We start from the raw sequence: 21,795 nt of genomic DNA, 5'->3' as shown, positions 1-21,795 counted from the left end.
CAAACATCATTCTCAATGGTGAAAAACTGAAAGCATTTCCTCTAAGATCAGGAACAAGACAAGGATGTCCACTCTTGCCACTGTTATTCAACAGAGTTTTGGAAGTCCTAGCCACGGCAATCAGAGAAGAAAAAGAAATAAAAGGAATACAAATTGGAAAAGAAGAAGTAAACCTGTCACTGTTGGCAGATGACATGATACTATACATAGAGAATCCTAGAGATGCCACCAGAAAACTACTAGAGCTAATCAGTGAATTTGGTAAAGTAGCAGGATACAAAATTAATGCACAGAAATCTCTTGCATTCCTATACACGAATGGTGAAGAATCTGAAAGAGAAATCAAGGAAACACTCCCATTTACCATTGCACCAAAAAGAATAAAATACCTAGGAATAAACCTACCTAGGGAGACAAAAGACCTGTATGCAGAAAACTGTAAGACACTGATGAAAGAAATTAAAGATGATACAAACAGATGGGGAGATATACCATGTTCCTGGATTGGAAAAATCAATATTTTGAAAATGACTATACTATCCATAACAATCTACAGATTCAATGCAATCCCTGTCAAATTACCAATGGCATTTTTTACAGAACTAGAACAAAAAATCTTAAAATTTGTATGGAGACACAAAAGACCCCGAATGGGCAAAGCAGTCTTGAGGGAAAACAGCAGAGCTGGAGGAATCAGACTCCCTGACTTCGGACTATACTACAAAGCTACTGTAATCAAGACAATATGGTACTGGCACAAAAACAGAAATACAGATCAAGGGAACAGGATAGAAAGCACAGAGATAAACCCACGCACCTGTGATCAACTAATCTATCACAGAGGAGGCAAGGATATACACTGGAGAAAAGACAGTCTCTTCAATAAGTGGTGCTGGGAAAACTGGACAGCTACATGTAAAAGAATGAAATTAGAACACTCCCTAACACCGTACACAAAAATAAACTCAAAATGGATTAGAGACCTAAATGTAAGACTGGACACTATAAAACTCTTAGAGGGAAAACAAAGATAGAAAATTCTTGGACAAAAATACAGCCAGATCTTTTTTTGATCCCCCTCCTAGAGTAATGGAAATAAAAACAAAAATAAACATATGGGACGTAATGAAATTTAAAAGCTTTTGCACAGCGAAGGAGACTACAAAACAAGACGAAAAGACTACCTTCAGAATGGGAGAAAATATTTGCAAAAGAATCAATGGACAAAAGGTTAATCTCCAAAATATATAAACAGCTCATGCAGCTCAATATTAAAAAGACAGACAACCCAATCGAAAAATGGGCAGAAGACAGACCTAAATAGACATTTCTCCAAAGAAGACATACAGATGGCCAAGAAGCACATGAAAAGCTGCTCAACATCACTAATCACTAGAGAAATGCAAATCAAAACTACAATGAGGTATCGCCTCACACCAGTTTGAATGGGCATCATCAGAAATGCTACAAACAACAAATGCTGGAGAGGGTGTGGAGAAAAGGGAGCTGTCTTCCACTGTTGGTGGGAATGTATATTGTTACAGCAACTATGGAGAACAGTATGGAGGTTCCTTAAAAAACTAAAAATAGAATTACCATATGACCGAGCAATCCCACTACTGGGCATATACCCAGAGAAACTGATAATTCAAAAAGACATATGCACCCTGGTGTTCATTGCAGCACTATTTACAGTAGCCAGGTCATGGAAGCAACATAAATGCCCCTCAACAGAGGAATGGATAAAGAAGTTGTACATATATACAGTGGAATATTACTCAGCCATAAAAAGGAAGGAGATTGGGTCATTTGTAGAGACGTGGATGGATCTAGGGACTGTCATACAGAGTGAAGTAAGGTAGAAGGTGAAAAACCAATATCATATATTAACACATATATGTGGAACCTAGAAAAATGATACAGTTGAATGGTTTGCAGGGCAGAAATTGAGACACAGATGTAGAGAACAAACGCATGGACACCAAGGGGGGAAAGTGGCGGGCTGGGGGGAGGGGCGTGGTGTGATGAATTGGGAGACTGGGATTGACATATATACGCTAATATGTATAAAATGGATAATAAGAACCTGCTGTATAAAAAAATAAAATAAAATCCAAAAAATTTTTTTTGAAAAATTGTGGTAAAATATACATAACATGGAACTTACCACTAAAACCATTTTAAAGTGTACAGCTTCGTGGCATTAAGTACATTCACATTGTTGTGTAACTATCACAAGTGTCCATCTCCAGAACTTTTTCATCTTCCCAAAGTGAAACTCTGTACTCGTTGAAGAGTAGCTGCCCATTTCTCCCTTACCCCCAGTCCTTGGCAACTACCATTCTGCTTTCTGTCTCTATGAATTTGACTACTCTTGGTTCCTCATGTAAGTTGAATCATACAACGTTTGTCTTGTTGTATATGGCTTATTTCACTTAGCATAATGTCTTCAAGTTTTACCCATGTTGTAGCATGTGTCTGAATTTCCTTTTTAAGGCTAAATAGTATTCCATTGTATGGATATATACCACATTTTGTTTATGTGTTCATCCATTGTTGGACATTTAGTTTGTTTGGCTGTTGTGAGCCTTCTGCTCTGAACATTGGTGTACAGATATCTGTAGTCCCTGCTTTCAATTCTTTGACATATACCTAGGAGTAGAATTTCTGGGTTATATGGTAGTTCTATGTTTAACTTTTTGAAGAATCTCTATACTGTGTTCCACAGTTTGTGCACCATTATATAGTCCCACCAGCAATGTGCAGTGGGTACCAACTTCTCCACCTCCTCACCAACACTTGTTTTCTGTTTGTTTGCTTTTGGTAATCGCCATCCTAATGGGTGTGACGTGGTACCTCATTGTGGTTTTCATTTTCATTGCCATAATGATCAGTGATGTTAAACATCTTTTCACATTATTGGCCATTTGTATATTTTCTTTGGAGAAATGTCTGTTCAAGTCCTTTGCCCATTTTTGCCCGTTTTTAAATCAGGTTGGTTGGTTGTTGCCAAGTTTTAGCCAATTAGCCTTTTGATTTGCAAATACTTTTAAGAGAGTGTTTGCTCTGTGGTGCCTTATGAATATATGTTCATTTATCTTGTTTATTTTTAAAAACCTTTTTCTGTATAGATAGATAGGTAGATAATCAGTCAATGCATAAGTAATAAATAGATTTTTTTTTGTCCCAACAGTATATCCTTTCAGGTTCTGATGACTTCAACCTGTACATGTGGAGAATTCCTGCAGATCCAGAAGCAGGTGAGTGTATCCCGAGTGTGAACCTGCTGCTAATGTTGGCTCTGTTGACCTCCTGCATGCTGTGCCCTGAAAGGGCAGATCTTTAGCAGTAGAGGAAGATATTTCTCTTTTAATACAAAAAATTTTTTGGAAAGTGACCAAAGTAAATTTTAAAATAAAAATTAGGAGCCAAATTTAGCTATAACCTTCATGCATACCCTTATCTGACATAATCATGCTCAGATTTTTTTCCTCCTAAGAACTTTTCTTTAGACTTCATAGATCTCCTTTATGTCCATTTTCCTCTCTCCTGTTTCACACTTGGAGTATTATTACCTTGCTTTTTACATGCTTTTCCTTTATTATTCATGTGCACATTCCTGCTTATGACTCTACAAACAGTTGGTAGGGCCTCTGCCTTTCTTTTAGCCTCCCTGGTGATGTTAGGTAAAGGGAAACTTTCTTTGTTGATGGACAGATATACTCCCTGGAGTTTGGCTAACCCCAGACATGAGAGAAATTAGGAAGAAATATTTCTGCTTTTGCTCTAGATGTATTCTGAAAAAGAGCCTGCTGCTTTCCATAAATTTGGATCTAGGCCATCTGAGCTTTCAGGCAGTGCCGCTCCGCGGCATGTGGGATCTTCCCGGACCGGGGCACGAACCTGTGTCCCCCGCATCGGCAGATGGACTCTCAATCACTGCGCCACCAGGGAAGCCTCTTCATTCTTGATAATAGTGTCCTCACGTGCTCAGATGAGTGTTACACTGGTTGCTTCCTACTGGTAGAAAAATGTCTATTTTTTGTTCTCAGGACAGCTCAGTACAGCCATCTGCTCCAGGTGATACATGGCATCAAACTGGAAAATGGCCATCAGGAAAGTAATAGAGGACTGTGCTGATTATATTACACAAGATGTGTCTAGTGCTCAGAGTTTAGGAAAGTTGTTGGCTTGCCTATTGCTGAATTAACAATATTGTTACCTAACATCTGCCTTTCAAAACTTGTTGAGGCTTACTTTTGGAAACTATCCTGTTGCTGTGGTCTGGTTACTAAACAAGTTACAAAAGACCTTTTTCCCCTTCTGGAATTTGGAAAGCATGAGTGAAGCATCTTACCTTTGAAGCACTACCAGATGGGACAGCAACAGTCTATCTGAACAGAAAGTGATGTTCCAGCACTAGAGATAGTTCTGTTTTAAGTCTCCTACCCCCGTAAGTCCTAGATTGATTAGCTGAGAAATAATCTATGGGCTTAATTATATCTTTTACCTGATCTTGAAAAGCTTTTCATTATTAAGTCAGTGTGGCTTTTAAAACAGAAAGTGGATCACCCCCTCCCCCAGGACTGTCTTCTGGAATCTTTTTCATGTTTGTATTGAGAGAAGGGGAAAGAATTAGCAGTAGTATTGTAGATTTTTTCACCTCCTGCTGATTTCTGTACTGACTTAGGGTACAGGCCACTGTTAGGCTGTCTTTATATGTAGATGGGTGTGCAATCTCTGGGTTGACAGGGACCCTCATAGCTGATTTAGGATTCCAGTATCAAAACTGGGAAATGGGTGCCTGGACCTTCCAAGGATTGTATAGGCACAGCTGGTTTAAAGGAATCCATTTCTAGATTCTCAGATTCCATGTGTATTGTCCTTTCCCACCTCCCCTTTTCCCTTTGTCCTTCCCCCATTTTACAGAAAAACAAACAAATAAGCAGACAAACAAAAAACACCAGAAAATTGGAAGTACTCCAGAAATTTCTGGCCACTTGAATCTTGGCATGGTGCACTGCCCTTAAGGTGTAAAAACCTCTAAGATGCCAAAAAAGCGGAAGTATCCTTTAATCATAGGGCTATAACCCAACCCTCCACCATCTTCTACCTTATCTTCTTAGGCACTTACAATAAATTGCTCCTTTTTATAATAATTGGTTTTTATAAAACATTAAAAGTATATCTGTTTTGATCAATTGTGTTCCAGTAAGTATTGTAATGGTAACTCAAATCCAATACAGAAATGTTAACACTTAGAGCCTTACAGTCACAGTAAATAAAGAAAATTTTAAGTTTGTAATTATATTTTTATTGGTGAAACTATGATAGATTTTCATTAAAATATATTAGGTTGAAATCTGGGGGGAGGTAGGTAAAGTAGAAATATTATTTCCAGGAGGAAAAGGGAATGATATAAAATTTCTATTAAAAAATAAATTGTAAGACGTCAGATTCCACATAGGATGCAGTAGGTAGCTCCTATTGCAATAAGTACAAAAATCAAATTACAAAAGGCATATTTTTAAAGATGTCAGAGAGCTGTGGTTACAAAGTCTGCGAGGAGAACTGAAGTTCAGAAGAAGGAAGAGCCCTTCCTAACTGAGCAGAAGGTGCTGGCCATGTTCTTTCCTGAGGGCATCTATGTACAGGCTGTAGTTTGGGCTGCCATGGACAGACTCTACCAGGGTCAAAAGAAATCAGAGTTTTCGATGGCCACATGTGTTGATAGGATAGACTGGATTCTAGAGGAACCCCAAACACATGACCAGTCTTCCCTATAGGACATTTGCTGGGTGCTGGGGTTGCCCTGGGAGCTAGGGGGCTAGGCTGGAAAGCAGAATGAAATGCCCACAGTATACAGTGCTTAGGAGACCAAGTTCCCCTAGTGGGAAGGTCCTGCTCCACAGGGCATTTTGAACCTACTTGGGAAAGGATGATAAAGAGGTAAGATTAAAACCTCCAAAGAACAGAATGTTCAGAGCAGAGAACAGAGGTTTGACAGGCTCTCCATCAAAAGTCCAAAAGGACTACACTTGAGGATGGAGCTGGGCCAGAAAGGCCGAGTGTAATATCCTACAATCTCCTGGTACGTAAGTAGGACACGAACTTCCATTAGTGGAAGAGATCTGCAACAAGCATGCCACAGGTCTCGCCTTTGAGACATTTGAAACCAGAAGTAGACTTGGGACTTCCCTGGTGGTCCAGTGGTTGAGAATCTGCCTTCCAATGCAGGGGACGCGGGTTCAGTCCCTGCTCAGAGAACTAAGATCCCACATGCCGTGGGGCAACTAAGCCCACACGCCACAATTAAAGAGCCACCGTGCCACAACTAGAGAGAAGCCCTCGCGCCACAACGAAAGATCCTGCATGCCGCAACGAAGATTGCACATGCCACAGCTAAGAACAGATGCAGCCAAATAAATATTTTTAAAAAAAGAAGTAGACTTATTCAACCCAGTGCTGACCTGGTTCCTTCTGATTGGATTGAGGGTGATCAGCCCCTTCTTTTCTCAAGAGTGGAATGGGTAAATGCATATGGAGGAAACAGCTTTCATCTCTCTATTAGTTTGCTAGGGCTGCCATAACAAAATCCCACAGACTGTAAACATCAGAACCATGTTTTCTCACAGTTCTGGAGGCTAGATGTTCAAAATCAAGGTTCTGAGAAGTTCGATTTCTCCTGAGGCCTCTCTCCTTTGGCTTGCAGATGACTGCCTCCTCATTGTGTTCTCACATGGCCTTTTCTCTGTGTACATACATCGCTGGTGTCCCTTCCTCTTCTTATGAGGATGTCAGTCTTATTGGATTAGAATCCTTCCCTTATGACTTTGTTTAACCTTAATTATCTCCTTAAAGCCCCTCTTTCCAAATAGTCACATTGGGAGTTGGGGCTTCAACATACGAATTTGCAAGAGACACAGTTCAGTCCATAGCAGTCTCCATGGTTCTTTATCCTCAATGTCCAGCATACAATAAAAAAATTATGAGACATGAAAATGTGGTCAGTAATCAAAAGAAGCCAACCCACAATATTATCTAAATATTGAAGTCAAACAGTCAGGAACTTGAAATGTTGTAAATGTGATAAAGAAAATAGAAATGATGAATGGACAAAATGGATAAAAAGATGGAGAATTTCAACAGAGAATTGGAATCTACCTAGAAAAAAAAATCATGTAGAATTGAAAAATATGTCTAAAACTAAGAATTTTTTGGATTTGTTTAACCTTGAGAGGACAGGCTTGGTGAAGAGAAGACAGGTCAATAAAAGACATTCAAACTGAAGGACGATAAGAATGGAGAATGGAAAAAGCAAAGCAGAGAGTGTAAGAGACAAGTGGGACACAGGTGATCTAACATATGAAATTGGAATCCCAGAAGGATAAGAGAGAGAAAGTGAAGCAGAGCAATATATGAAGAGATAATGACTGAAAGTTTCCAGAACAAATGAAATATGCCAATTCTCAGATTCAAGAAACTCAGTAACCACAAGCGGAATAAATAAATACAACACACCTAGGCATATCATGTCAGACTATTGAAAACGAAAGATAATGAGAAAAAGCCCAAAAGCAGTCTGAGAAAATGGACAAATTACCTGTAAGTAAGCAACAATAAGATTGATGGTCAAATTATGGAAGCCAGAATATAGTAGAATGATAACCCTAAAGTGCTTAAAGAATTAAAACCTGCCAACCTAGAATTCTAGGGAACCTAGAATCCAGGGAAAATATCTTTCAAAATTATAGGTAAAATAGAAGACATTTTAGAAAAAAGAAATTATAGAATTTTAATATAATCACTTAGCAGCCCTCAGTGAATTAATGCCTCTAAACATTGAGCATCTACAGCTGTTCACATCACAAAAAGAAAGGCAACTAGACATTAAGAGTCTCCTGATGAAGAGACACGATGGTGCCTAAGGTCTTGCAAAATAAAATAACCCTGAATCTAATGAGACCTCAGGATCCAGCTTTCAATTTGCAGGTAGCACAGAGGACAGAGGAGTGTTCTGTACTATGTTGTGAGGATATAGGTCAAATGATCTGTGTTCTTCAACAAGTATTTACATTTTGATGAGAAAAGGAAGGATGGACAGGAGAAAATCTATTGTATAAGAAACCCAAAAGATACATTAAAACAAAAAACAGGCAAAACTAAAGTATTTAGAAGGGAATTCCCTGGCAGTCCAGTGGTTAGGAGTCCGAGTTTTCACTGCCGAAGGCCCAGGTTCGATCCCTGGTCGGGGAACTAAGATCCCACAAGCTGCACGGTGTGACCCAAGAATAAATAAATAAATAAACTATTTAGGAATGCATACTTGGATGAATAAAATTATTTTTAAAAGCAGGGAAGCGATTAATGTACAAGTCAGGATAATGATTTCTTTAGGGGAGGGAAGGGGCTGTAATAGGAATGAAGCATATAGAGGCCTCTGAATGGCCAGGAAAAATTCCATTTCTTGAGACCTGGGTTATACAGGTGTTCACCTTAAAAAACTTCATTAAGCTATACTTTTTTTTTTTTCGGTACGCGGTCCTCTCACTGCCGCGGCCTCTCCTGCCGCGGAGCACAGGCTCCAGACGTGCAGGCCCAGCGGCCATGGCCCACGGGCCCAGCCGCTCCGCGGCATGCGGGACCCTCCCGGACTAGGGCACAAACCCGCATCCCCCGCATCGTCAGGTGGACTCCCAACCACTGCACCACCAGGGAAGCTCCTAAGCTATACTTTTTATGCTGTTTTCTGTATCCTTTTTATACTCCTTGATGAAAAAAGAAAAAGAAAAAAATTAGTGAATAAACATTGGACAAAGAATAAATCACAAAAGAAAATTTTCTTAAATGAATAAAAATGAAAACATGATATCCCAGCAGAAGCATTCACATGCTGCATGTATTTAGCCCAGATCAGTGGTCTGTAGAATTTTCTGTTCACATACATATCCCCACAATAATTTTTTTTTGAGTTATAACTTACATATATTAAAGTACACTTTTATTTAGGAATAACTTAAACCCTCTGCTAGGTTGCCCCCCATGATAGGGTGCTTGTTGCCCCAGGGCAACTCCAGTGATTAGAAAGTTCTTACATGTAGGCTCTCTATTTTTAAATGTTGGCAGTTCATAGTTTTTAAAAACATTTAGAAAGGTTCAGCAAGCCAAACATAAAAGGGCTAAATGTGGCCTCGTGTTCTAGCTTTGAATGCTTAGATAACGAAAAATCTGTCAGGAAATTCCTCATCTAATCTACTGCCATTTTGACTTAAACAAATCTGGAAAAGGCTGAGCTCGCTCTCTCTGTTCATGCCAGTTGAAAGTAAGATACTGAGGCAGGCTATGGGAGGAAGCTGGCTTGTTGTTATATGCCTTAATGGCATAATCAGATGACACGCAATCTGCATTTATTGAATACCTGCTGTGTGCTTCTCAGTGTGAGCCACAAGCAAGAGCATCTTTTTCTTCTCCATTCTCCTGTTCAGAAAGACTGACAATCACTGGAGAAATTTTTTTGCTACACAAACTCCAAAGAGATGAAGTTTATTTATTATATAAACAACACAGAATTAGCCAGTTGGCTAAGTAATTCACATAGGGCTTCCTCAATCATTTCAAGATGTAAGAACTAATACCCACTGTAAAACTTCCTACCTGGAGGATTAGGCTCAATTTTTTTAGTTGATGTCAAATAATTACTCATTTCTCAAAACCTCTTTAAAAATCAGAGGAAGGAACTGGGGATTTTGCTGTAGCAAAGAAGCCCATCAGAATATATTTTACACCTACGAAGTACGTAGGAGGAGCATCTGTTTCTATGTGATAATTCTGAAGATAAAATAAACAGGCTGGCCGTTATCTATAGAGCCAGTATGGTGTATGGGAAGGAGCGTTAGGCTTAAGATCATACCTGGATTCAAGTCTGCAGTACTTCCAGTAACCAAATGATTGAGTGATTCTAGGCAGGTTATATAACAGCAGTTGTCTGAGTCTCAGTTTCTTCTGTAAAATTGCTACCTCCACCCCCCGCCCTACCACCTCATATTGTGGATGACTTAACAGCCTTGGAGGCTTTCTGAAAACTAGGTGCTTTCAAATGTAAGACATTGTTACTGCTGTGTGTAAGATCAATGCCCATAGATCCATAATTTCCAGAGCATTGCTGCCTAGTAACCTAGGTAATAGACGTAATGGGTTTACATTTGGTAGATGTTGGTGTCTCTGGAAAATATTCATACGGCCTTCTCCTTCCCTTTTCCCTAATTCTTGTTGGAAAGGACTTTAGGGTTTTCACTGATAGAATTGCTTCCCCTGAGATATGCCTCTACACTAAGACCTTACTATTTATGGAAAGAAGCAGAATGTAATAGAGTTGGTAGGCCTGGGTTTAAATTCCTGATGCATTCGTCTCTTAGTTGGAGGCTTTGGAAAAATTGTTTAATCTTGCCAAACTTTCTTCATCTGTAAAATAAGAATATTAACAATGCAAACAATAACAACAGTAGTAATGATATCTGCTTTCTTAGGGATATTGTGAGGGTGCTCAGTAGCTACTAAATGTTGCTGTTCCTCATTTTAAAAGCTTTCTCCCTTTTAACTTGCCTCTGAAAAACTCCTTAGAGACCAAGCCATGGTGCTCATCTGGTGCCCTCCTGAATGGTCAGTTGAGATTTTCTTGCATCAAGGCTGCTCTTGACTCATCAGTAGTTTAAGAGGGGGGAAGTTATACGACAGTTTTTTCCCTGAATAGAGGGGAAAACATGCAGCTTCACTGCCAGGTCACTGCAGCCACCCCCCACTGACAGTAGGCTGTTGAAGTCGGCTGGAAACAGCTGTAAATGTATTTCCATGGGCCTGCATACGTGTGCCTACTCCTTTTTCTAGACATGCATTTACTCTCAGTGAGTTAGGCCTGGGCATCTGCTTTTTCCTCCCATGTAATAGGAAGAACAGCTGTTTTTAATTGGCCACAAGTAGTTGGTTGCAAACACATGTGAAGTACAGATGAAAGAAGAACTTAGTGTAATTGACTTTTTTTGTACAATTAAGCATTGCTGTCTGTGGAGCTCTTTGAGCTTTACTGACAGCACTGGCTGTCCCATCTGGCTTTTCTTAACTCTTAAGTGGTTACAGGATCCCCAGGAGGCAGCCACTGCTCTCTCTGTATTGTCAGTACCCTGATTGTATTTCTCTTTATGGTTTGAAACTTGGAGCCCTGGGAGTGTTCACTAGGGCCTTTTGGAATTACTAAGAGGTTGTTTGGACAACTCTTTTAGATATGTGAGGAAAAGAAAGAGTCCCTTGCCCCTCATGGCTCCTCATTAACTCTACCAGTGGAGTCAGGAATGAAATAGATTAATTGCCTGGACAGGTACTTACCAAACCTCCTTTTGGTAGATAACAGCTTTAGCCTTGTGCTTCAAGCCTTGTTCCAGAGGAAATAATGAGATTTACTTTAATTTGTTCACTTACTGAGTATCCTCAGATAAAACATTATGCAAATCCTATGGGTGATTGAAAAATGAATACTTTCTTGCCTTCCAAGAACTTCCAGTCTAAGAGGGATGAGAAAAGGGTATGTGTGTATGGGCACGCTAAATTTAAAAATGGATCCAAAGCCCATAAAAACGATGATTAAGGAGGGCTTGAAGAGGTTCGGGGCATCAGTGAAGCTTTCATGGAATTAGCCTTCAGAGGACTGTGAAGGATAAGTAGGATCTTAGCTACTTTATTTCTCTGCTCTTAACTATAGTCAAAACACAATAAAAGAAACACACAAAGTTGACAGCAGGAAGATGGAGAAAGACACTTGGGTAATCCGCATGTTGGATGGTGAAGCCCACTAATGGAGATTGGGTTCTTTCCTGCATGTTTATATTCCGCAGTCTAATACACTCACACCTTTTCGTTCATTCATCAGATACTTGTTGAAAATTTACCATGTACTAGGTAGAGACTATTCTAGAGGCTTAGGATACAGCAGAAGAACAAAAGAGCCCTGCCATCATGGAGCTTACATTCTAGCAGGGGAAACAGACAATTAACAATAGATACAGTAAATTATATAGTATGTTTAAAAGGTTAGAAGTGCTTTGGAAAAAGAAAAAATAGAGCAGAATAAGGGGGATAGAAAGTGGTATGGGAACAGAGTCAGGGAAATGTAATTTTAGATAGGATATTCAGTATAGTCCTCACTGAGAAGGTCACATTTGAACAAAACCTCAAATTGGTGAGAGAGCCTTGCAGAAATCGGGGGTAAGTGCATTTCAGGTAGAACCAGTGTGAAGGTTTTGAAGTGAGAATGTGCCTGAGGGGAGAATAGTAGGACTTAGTCATAGAGGTAAATGGGGTATAGGGTGTCCAATCATGTAGGCTTTTATTGTGAGTGACGTGGGGAGCCATTAGAGAATTTTGAGCAGAGGATTGACATGATCTGACTTATTTTAACAGCATCACTCTGACTGCTGAGTTGAGGGTAGATAGTGGGAGTGGGGCTGCCAACGGTAGAAATGAGAACTAGTAGGATTCTCTCACACAGGTGAGCTGTGGTGGTGGCTTGAACCAAGGTAATAGGGGTTGAAGTCTAGATAGATTTTGAAAGTAAAGCCAAAAAAGGGGGAGGGGGTACTTCCCTGGTGGTCCAGTGGCTAAGACTCCACGCTCCCAATGCAAGGGGCCCGGGTTCGATCCCTGGTCGGGGAACTAGATGCCACATGCATGCTGCAACTAAGAAGCCCGCATGCCGCAGCTAAAACCTGTCACAGCCTAAATAAATAAATTTTTTTTTTTTAAAGTAAAGCTATCAGGATTTCCTAATAGATTAGATTGGGGGAGAAAGGGAAAGCAGGTAGAGTTTAATATCTCTCTTAAACAACCAGGTAGAGTTGTTGAATAAACACTTTGGATGTTAGAGGTATGGAGGTCTGGAGTTCAAGAAAGACCTGGACTAGAGATAAAAATTTTTGTGATATCATATAGGTAGTATCTAAAGCCACAGACTGGATGAGAACACCAGTGACTGAGATCAGCAGTGAGTGAAGTATAGGTAGTTTAAGAGAAGAGGACCAAAAACTGAGCCCTAAGGCATTCTTATGTTAAGAAGGCAGGGAGGGGACTTCCCTGGTGGTCCAGTGGTTGAGACTCTGCACTTCCACTGCAGGGGACATGGGTTCGATCCCTGGTCGGGGAAATAAGATCCTGCATGCTGCGCTGAGTAGCCCCCCAAAAAAAGCCAGGGAGAAGAGCCAAAAAGGGAAATCAACAAGGAGTCACCAGTGAGGTAGCAGGAAAACCAAAAGAGGGTGATCCTAGGAGGGCAGTGAAAAACGTGTGCCAAAGGGGAGGCAATTCTGTTGAATCTTGCTAATAAGTCAAATAAGACGAGTTAGGATGGGAACTGAATTAACCATTGGATTCTTTGGTGAATATCACCATGCCCAAGTCTTATTGCTTAGGGAAGGACTAGGTAATTACAGAGATTTGAAGTCCATTGCATCATGGCAATAACCATTGTTACCTGATTTTTTGACTTCTTTTCCTGCAAAGTAGTACCACTCCTTTATGTCCTTGCTTCCCATCGTGCCCTGTCAGTGTGTTCTGCAGGCTTTTGTTTGCTACTCGAGTCTAGAGCTACCAGATGAAGTTTTCCCATGCTTCCAGCATTTCCTATACCAATATCTGTCTTTTTTTTTTTTTTTGCGGTACACGGGCCTCTCACTGTTGTGGCCTCTCCCGTTGCAGAGCAACAGGCTCTGGACGCGCAGGCTCAGCGGCCATGGCTCACGGGCGCAGCTACTCTGTGGCATGTGGGATCTTCCCGGACTGGGGCACAAACCTGTGTCCCCTGCATCAGCAGGCGGACTCTCAACCACTGCGCCACCAGGGAAGCCCGGTTATATAGTTCTTGGCAAAAATACTCCCCACCTAACTTTTTCCAACTCGATTCTCCTGTTGATGAGCAGGCTCTGGTTAGATAATGGAGGAGAGGAGGCCCCAAGGTCGTACTGGTATTGGCATCTTGACATTAGCCATTTCAGACTAAAGAAATTTATCTGGTATATACAAATCTCCAGAACTGATAAAACATCTATTCTCTAAAAATCATTGTATGTAAACTGTACAGTAGCAGCTGTATTCAATTACTTGAAGCCTGGAAACCAGGAGAGGGACTATAGAGAACCTCTCTGAAGCCCATTCATTGCTATGATTCTCTGTACGCAGCCTGGGTTACCTTATACAGATGGCAGCAATACTTCCTGTACCTGTTTTCACCTTCTGTCTCTTGGCTCTATTGACTTCCTCTTCATTTTCAGATTTTCTGGGTACACATTTGGGTAGGAAGAAGGAGAAATAATCTCTTATTAAAATTGTTGCCAAGGGACTTCCCTGGTGGCGCAGTGGTTAAGAATCCGCCTGCCAGTGCAGGGGACACGGGTTTGAGCCCTGGTCTGGGAAGATCCCACATGCCGCAGAGCAGCTAAGCCCATGTGCCACAACTACTGACCCTGCACTCTAGAGCCCGCGCACCACAACTACTGAGCCTGCGTGCCTAGAGCCTTGTTGCTCCGCAACAAGAGAAGCCACCACAATGAGAAGCCCACGCACCGCAATGAAGAGTAGCCCCCACTAGCCACAACTAGAGGAAGCCCGCGTGCGACAACAAATACCCAACACAACCAAAAATAAATAAATTTATTTTTTTTTTAAATTGCTGCCAAGAAGAGAAACCAGATGAAGTCACAGTGCTTGAAAGAGCATTAGAAACAGTTTTTCCATGGTTTGAATTTTCAAGCATTGATACCCTTCAGTTATTCCTTAGATATGAAAGTTATCGTAATTGTATTCTAAGTCATCTTTGACAGAAAGATTGGTTTAGTTGATAAACTTTAGTTCTCTGGTAGCTGATTCTTTAAGACATGAGACCTTCTAACTGTCCTCCTTTGGTGGTACTTATTCTAGAATTGCCCTCTCCTGAAACACTATCCATTTAACAATGGATACCTGCTTTAGTTTTACTAAGTTCCTGCTTTAGTTCAGGCATTGCACCCCAGGTTCTGGGTGTGCAAGAGATCCAGTTCTGCTCTCATAGACTATTCAGTGTTGGCAATGTGATGAAATGTCCTGTGCTGATACTGTAGAGCTTGCAATCACAATACCATTGGATAGAATCTTCTTCCCCTCTTTTAAATTTAGGACTTAAAAAGAAAATCAACTTGTACAATGACTGCCAGAAGGATTTAGAAATCAGTTATAACCTTTTGACTCCACCCCTGTTCAAACCTTTTCATCTCTTAAATGCCACTGTTACAGAGGGAACGATATTAGGCATTATAACCAAACAGACTCTGGTTCAAATACTGGCTCTGCCATTTACTAGCTACTTGGAAGAAGTCACTGAAATTCTCTGAGTCACTTAAATTCTTTTTCTTAGAGGCAGAAGGATTAAACAAGAGATTGGTACTAGGTTCAACCATAAGTTTCTTTGCTAGTGACCACCCCAGTGTGGGTATGAATAGGAGTAGGATGTTGGAAACATAGAATTGAGAAGAGATCCATGAGCAGGACTGCTACTTGTTGAATCAACCATATGTAGAAAAGAAACTCACCCAAAGGAACTCCTTGGGGTGGTGAGATCACTGTATTGAGACAACTGTTTTAGATTCCCATGGATCCCTTTTCCTTAATTCTCTCAAGTTTCTTTGTACTTTGACTAGGCTCAGGTTACCTTCCCCTCCTCCCACTCCACCCTAGGAACCTAGTGCACTCAGGCTGCCTAGGGGTTCCCATCAAGGCAGCCTACCTTTGGTGCTTAAACCTTTCCTGATCCTTTGTCTCCATAAAAACACACCTATGTCCTAGTTACTTTTCTTTTCCTTTATAGTTTATTAACAAACATGATGATGTTGGGCTGAAATATGAATGGCTCTAAATACATTATCCATCCTGAATAATTCAAATATTAATAATGTCAAACATGGGGGAAAATTTAGGCAAAGGGTATTTTTGTCACTCGCAAAGTAGAGTAAGCACCTGGTGCTAGCCAAGTTGGCACCACCAAGGAGCAAATCAGTACAGTCTGAAACCTCTTGCTGTCATAAAAAAAAAGATATGTACACGTCAATAAAGAGGGATATCTTTCATGAGGCAGAAGAGGTGAAGGAGGAATTGTCAGGAGGCCAAAAGCAGAAGACACCTTCTGCAGAACCAGATTATTTCTGGAAAAGGGATGTTGTTCTGGCCGTTTTCCCTCCAGATACTGAGATGAGAAACGTTTGGAATAAATGTTTAAACAAGGTGGAGTTGGGACTGGGATGGAGGCGTGTGGAGCTGAGATAGTGCGTGATGGTACTTTGTGCCCTAGTGGTGCCATGCTCCTGGTAGGGTCTAAGAAGGCACTCATTGCTTAAATAAATGAACACTCATTTGTTTGTGTCTGTATGCATCACATTTTGCCAGTTGGTGTGTACTGAGCTGTTGATGGCTGCTCAGAAGCGACCTTATTCAGAACTTGGGTGCATTTGTTCTGTGTGAATGTGATGCCCTTACCAGTGAAGTTGAACCTTTGAGATTGTCCCAAGTTCATAAATGATGACATTTTCGTCTATAAGTTCTAGGCCTCTGGTACTTTTCGCCATCATTGAAGAAGAAAGCCTACAGGATGGTCCTTAAGATACAGCTTTTCTATCAATGGCCTCCATACATGGTGTATTTAAGGGCCCACACTCTCTAATTCTCAATACCTGGGCTCTGCTTATTATGAAAGTGACCCATATCTCCTTTCTTTATCCTTAGTTCTCCCTGCCATCAGAGTGAAGAAGGGATTTTCTCTATTATTTTCCCAGAGGTTTTTGTTTGTTTGCTGTTTTCATTATAGAAAATGAGGGCAACTGGATCAGAGATTTTTTTGCACGTTTAAGTAATTACATGCTTTTGGTTCTGCATGTCCCTGGCTCAGCTGCCACCTGTTCTCAAGCAGTTCAGTCTCATTTTGCTTATGACTGGCCTTTTTTAAGGTAACACTTGGATTCTATCTTGGGGATCAAAACCTTGAGAAATGTTTTAAGTGGCTGTGGCTTCATTGACAATGGAATTGCAGTGGGTGGGCGTGGGCAATGTTTAAAGACTAAATAAAGGCTCTTGGTAAGAGCACATATGCCGAGAGATATTTCATCTTCCTTCTTTCCATAGCATCTTTATCTGTAAGATTAAGCATTCTGCTGGTGGTATAGTTAATAAAATATCTCGGCTCTGGTTCAGAGCTGTTTGTTTGCCATTACTGGAACCTGTTTACTGCCATCTGTTTCGTCATTTGATTTTTGTTTCCTTCTGTCTTCCCAGGTGGCATTGGTAGGGTGGTCAACGGAGCCTTCATGGTGCTGAAAGGGCATCGGTCTATTGTGAACCAGGTCCGATTTAACCCCCACACCTACATGATCTGCTCTTCTGGTGTAGAAAAGATCATCAAGGTGAGGCACCTTACCCTCTTGTCCTTTTAGAGAAATTATTGCAATTCGTAAGTGGAAAAAACTGAATGTATGTAGGACCTCATAGCTAAACATACCGAAGGTCTATCAGAATTCTCAATTGTTTTGACATATTATAAAATGTGGAAAACTTGATGTTAAAGAGGGTGGTTTTAAAACCCTCCTTTCAAGGGCCATTTTAAAAAATAATCACTAGGTTTTAAAACTAGATACTACCTGTATGCCACTACATTTCCATGGTCTCTGATCTGGAGTCTGATGAATTCTGCTTTCCAAACCCCATGTGGAGGTAAAGAAGCTATCATCCCCAAAGTTACTCTGTGTGCACTTTTCCTTAATTGCCGTCCTCATAACTAAGTGACTACCGGAACCATAGCTCACTTGTCTCAGGACATATCAAAATATCACAACCACATGCATATCAGCCACTGCGTGTGGTTGTGATTGAGGCTAAACACTTGCATCAGCTGCACATTGACTGAATGAACTTAACCCTGCCAAGGAATATTGTTAGAGCTTGCAACTGAGAGACCCAGCCTGGCCTGCATCCACGGAAGGATGGCCCGCTGCCCATCACTCACATTCCAGTTGCTAGTAACCCTTTTCCACATCTCAGAAAATGAGGGTTCAGGGCAAATGACAAATTCTTGAGGACCCTGTAATGACTATTAAATAAGGATAGATGATATCCCCCCTCCCCAGCAAAACATAAAACTCCTCTTTGTTTTCCCCAAAATGACATTGAAAACCTGAGGGGAGTTTCAGGGGAAAAGTAAAAATTGATTTGTAACAAATTGATAGTTTTCATTTTCTTTCATTCTTTAAAAAAACCCAAAAAACTATACAACTTGTATCTGAGGCAGAGGAAGCTATCAAAAATGTAATGTTGGAGTATGGGTCAATATTTTTATTTGTCCTTATTCCAACTTCCTTTATTTAGATTTTATTGGTCCTGTGGATCAGGGCTGACTTTCAAGATTGCATACATTTATTTACCCATAAATAAACAGGGCTAGAACAGGACTTCTAGATCATTTTTACTGACTTTTCCTTTTGTAGACGATGAGGTTTAAATTGTAAATTTACTGTCTGGGGTTAATTATACAGCTAATTAGTGGTAAGGCTAGCATAGAGCCCTGTTCTTTGTTCTTCCTAGTATACTGCCACATTTACCATGCTAGCGGGAAGACAGCAGGCAGCCTGATGCCCCTGCTGGGTTTGATCATCTCAGTAGTCCTTCACTTGGGCAGTCATTGAATTGCCCCTGTCCCTTGCATTGTTTTCCCTTCTCCTTCAGCCTGTGACTCATGGGTTGGCACAGTAGCATGTCCTCTCTAGGCCCATTGACATCATTCTTTCAGGGAGCTCTGCTTGAGCATCTCCTTTAGAACAGAGATTCCTGCTTGGCTGTACACTCTGGGATGCTTCTGTGCTAAGTCTCCCCGATTATTGTTTAATCAACCGGAGTCCTTACCCGAAAGGTCATAGGTTGGAAACTAGCCAAGTTCTCAGAAGAAGGAGAAGAAAATATTTTCTCTGTGAAAATATTCAGACTAAACTATGGAGCTCACTGCTTTCAGGTTCCAGTGAGGTCTGAACATTGCCTCACCAGTAGGCATGTTTAGCCATTTAAAACCTTAAGTCAGTACAGTTAGTACCCTTGGGCAGCCCTTCGAGTCTGTCTCCCATCTGTCAAGTGAGGGCGCTAACAGTGACTTGACACCTAAGAGTGCCTTGTAAGTTACCTGTGCCTGACAATTTCTGACTATTTTAATAAAAGTCACTTTCTTGTTTGCTGTTTCTGAGAGGATCAGTGGCTCAAAGAGCATCATTCCACCATATTCTAGTCCAGCCTGCTTTTCTCTCTCCACCTCTCTCTCTACTCACTCCACCTTCCCCCTGACTTGTCCTTTACTGATGCCTTTCTGGCCTGGAGGAGAAGAGTCCCTATTGTCAGGGCCAGCCTCTTCTCACCCATAACAGGTCTTCTATCCCCTTGAATGCCCACACTTAGCAAAAAAGGGGGTTCATTTTGTATAAGAGATAGCAAGATGGAGCAAATGCTGGCATTTTTTTCCTCAAAGACCAATATTCATTTACTCGCCCTGTATTTGTGAACCATACCTACTGTGTGCAATTTGTGCTAGGCCCTGTGAGGAACACAAAGAAAGAAAGGTAATGCAGGTCCCCATGGGAATTGGTGACCCAGTAGGAGAGACAAGAAATAAAGGTAATGAAAAATGCAATAAGTACATAAGAGATAGAAACAGTGCTGTGTGGGGAGGGGGAAATTTTTTTCCCCATCTGGGGTAATCTCAGTGTAGGTAATACTTGAACTAGATTTTGAAGGAAAAAGCCTGCAAAAGAAAAGAAAGGAGTAAGATGGGAGGACCATTCTAAGGAGAGAGAATGGACATTTAATTATTTCACTGAATCAATAAATATTTATTGATCACCTACTGCATTCCAGGCGGTGTGTTCATGAATAAATGCTCAGAAGCAGCAAAGTGTAGGACCAGTTTAGAAAATGATCATTTGGCCAAAGTAAAGAGCACAGAAAGGGAGGGCTAAGATGTAAGGCAGGGATGGTAGGCCAGAGGTGGGCCCAGGAAGTCTTGGAATCCGGATTAGAGAGTGTGGAGCATCCCTGAATAACAGCTTAAGTCTCTATCTGTGTAGTTTTTCTTGGTAGGTGGGCAAATGTCTAAATTTAGTGTGATAGCACAAAGAGAGAAGAGGGCTTAGAGATGCTACATCAAGCATGTCATGGTCACCTGTGTAGATCAGAACACTTGTTACTTAAATTGCTTTCCATTTCGATGATGCTTTGAATAAGAATTGAACTGCATCCTTTTCCTCAGCAGCCTCTTGTGCTAAACTTTTCACTGGGCTTGAAGAGAAAGCTGCTCATCCCTCCTACTTTTCTCATCCCTCCTACTTTGCCCCCCCATGAAGAGAAACATCTAGCCACACTTAACATGCAACAGGAAGTTGTGTTTTCATTGCTTCACTTCTGAGTTGTTGACTTTCAGTGTAAGAAAAATAACAAACAATTTCACAAATGTTTGAAATTGATATTTTAGGGATGAGGAAGGACTAACATAATCGGGATGGTCAATGCTTCTGCTGTTCAAAAGTCTCTTTGAGGATGAGTCTCAGACCTTCTAGTTGAGGTATTCAGTTGCCAAGCGGAGGAGGAAGCACCACAGTTATTGGTGCTTTGGTATACGTTATATCATTTTATCATTCTCATTTCTACAGCTGAGAAAGAGGTTTCAAGGATGAAGTCATTTGCTCTGGGCCACGTGAAGTGTTGAGGCTCGGGTTCCTACCTGTTCTCCTAGTTCCCACAGCGCTGTGTGGCAAGTCCCTTGAGGACTGAAGACTCGCCGTCTGGGACAGGGGTTTTGTTTTGCTCTGAATCTTAGGATTGCATGAGACCCATCTAATTTCACTGTTTAGATAAGGAAGCTGAGCTTCACCCACGGTCACCAGCGAAGTAGAGCTGTGTGGGAACCCACATTCAAGACTCTTGCCTCCTGATCCAGCGTTGTTTTGTTCCATTACTCCAAGCTTCAGGAATGAAAGTCTACCTCAGCTTAATACATTCCAGAGCGCATATAAATGCCAACTTTCAGTATTTTGATTTTCATTCCTGAAGTGAAGATATAGGAGGCTGGGTAGTAGATTAAAATCTAGGCTTGTTGGATAGTTGGGCCAGCAAGAATCTCACCATTAACATTTTGTGATTCTGTTAAATTCTGAGTTTCTGGGAAGTACATATAGATTTCATATTATGCAACATGGTTAGTAACATTTTCCATTTTTAAACTGGGGGCGTGAGAACTTTAGCCCAGAATATAGACTAAGACCCCAAAACACCCTAAAGGCTTTGCCTATTGGACCCCTCAGTCTCTCTCTTTTTTAATTAATTAATTAATTAATTAATTAATTGGCTGTGCTGAGTCTTAGTTGCAGCAGGCGGGATCTTTGTTCCCACATGCGGGGTCTTTAGTTGTGGCATGTGAACTCTTAGTTGCAGCATGTGGGATCTAGGTCCCTGACCAGGGATCAAACCCGGGCCCCCTGCATTGGGAGCTTGGAGTTTTAGCTACTGGACCACCAGGGAAGTCCCCCCCTCAGTTTTTTTCTAAGCCACCAAACTTTTATTCCCAGAGACACCCGTTGGCAGAGATAGTCATTTACAGCTTGGGCCATTGCTGAAGGCCGGGTCTAAATGTTTCCCGAAAATTGAGTCTCACAAAGAATTTGAGAATTGCTTCAGGCTAAGCCTTTATTTTCTGCTACTTAT

General features: G+C 41.0%; 1 protein-coding gene across 2 annotated transcripts in view; it reads left to right on the top strand.

Annotated features, from left to right (window-relative positions):
- DCAF5 (DDB1 and CUL4 associated factor 5) overlaps positions 1-21,795 on the top strand; it is a 101,784-nt gene that overhangs the window by 65,580 nt on the left and 14,409 nt on the right. For both annotated transcript variants that reach the window (XM_024739596.1, XM_024739597.1), the window contains exons 7-8: positions 3,194-3,260; positions 17,338-17,465. In XM_024739596.1, the coding sequence (XP_024595364.1) occupies positions 3,194-3,260; positions 17,338-17,465 (195 nt within the window). The remainder of the gene's footprint in view (positions 1-3,193; positions 3,261-17,337; positions 17,466-21,795) is intronic.

The sequence above is a fragment of the Neophocaena asiaeorientalis genome, unplaced genomic scaffold (genome assembly GCF_003031525.2).
Source record: "Neophocaena asiaeorientalis asiaeorientalis breed wild unplaced genomic scaffold, Neophocaena_asiaeorientalis_V1.1 scaffold348, whole genome shotgun sequence".
Lineage (NCBI taxonomy): Eukaryota > Metazoa > Chordata > Mammalia > Artiodactyla > Phocoenidae > Neophocaena > Neophocaena asiaeorientalis.
The sequence above is the reverse complement of the archived record's forward strand: the minus strand, read 5'-3'. Positions and strand labels throughout refer to the sequence as shown.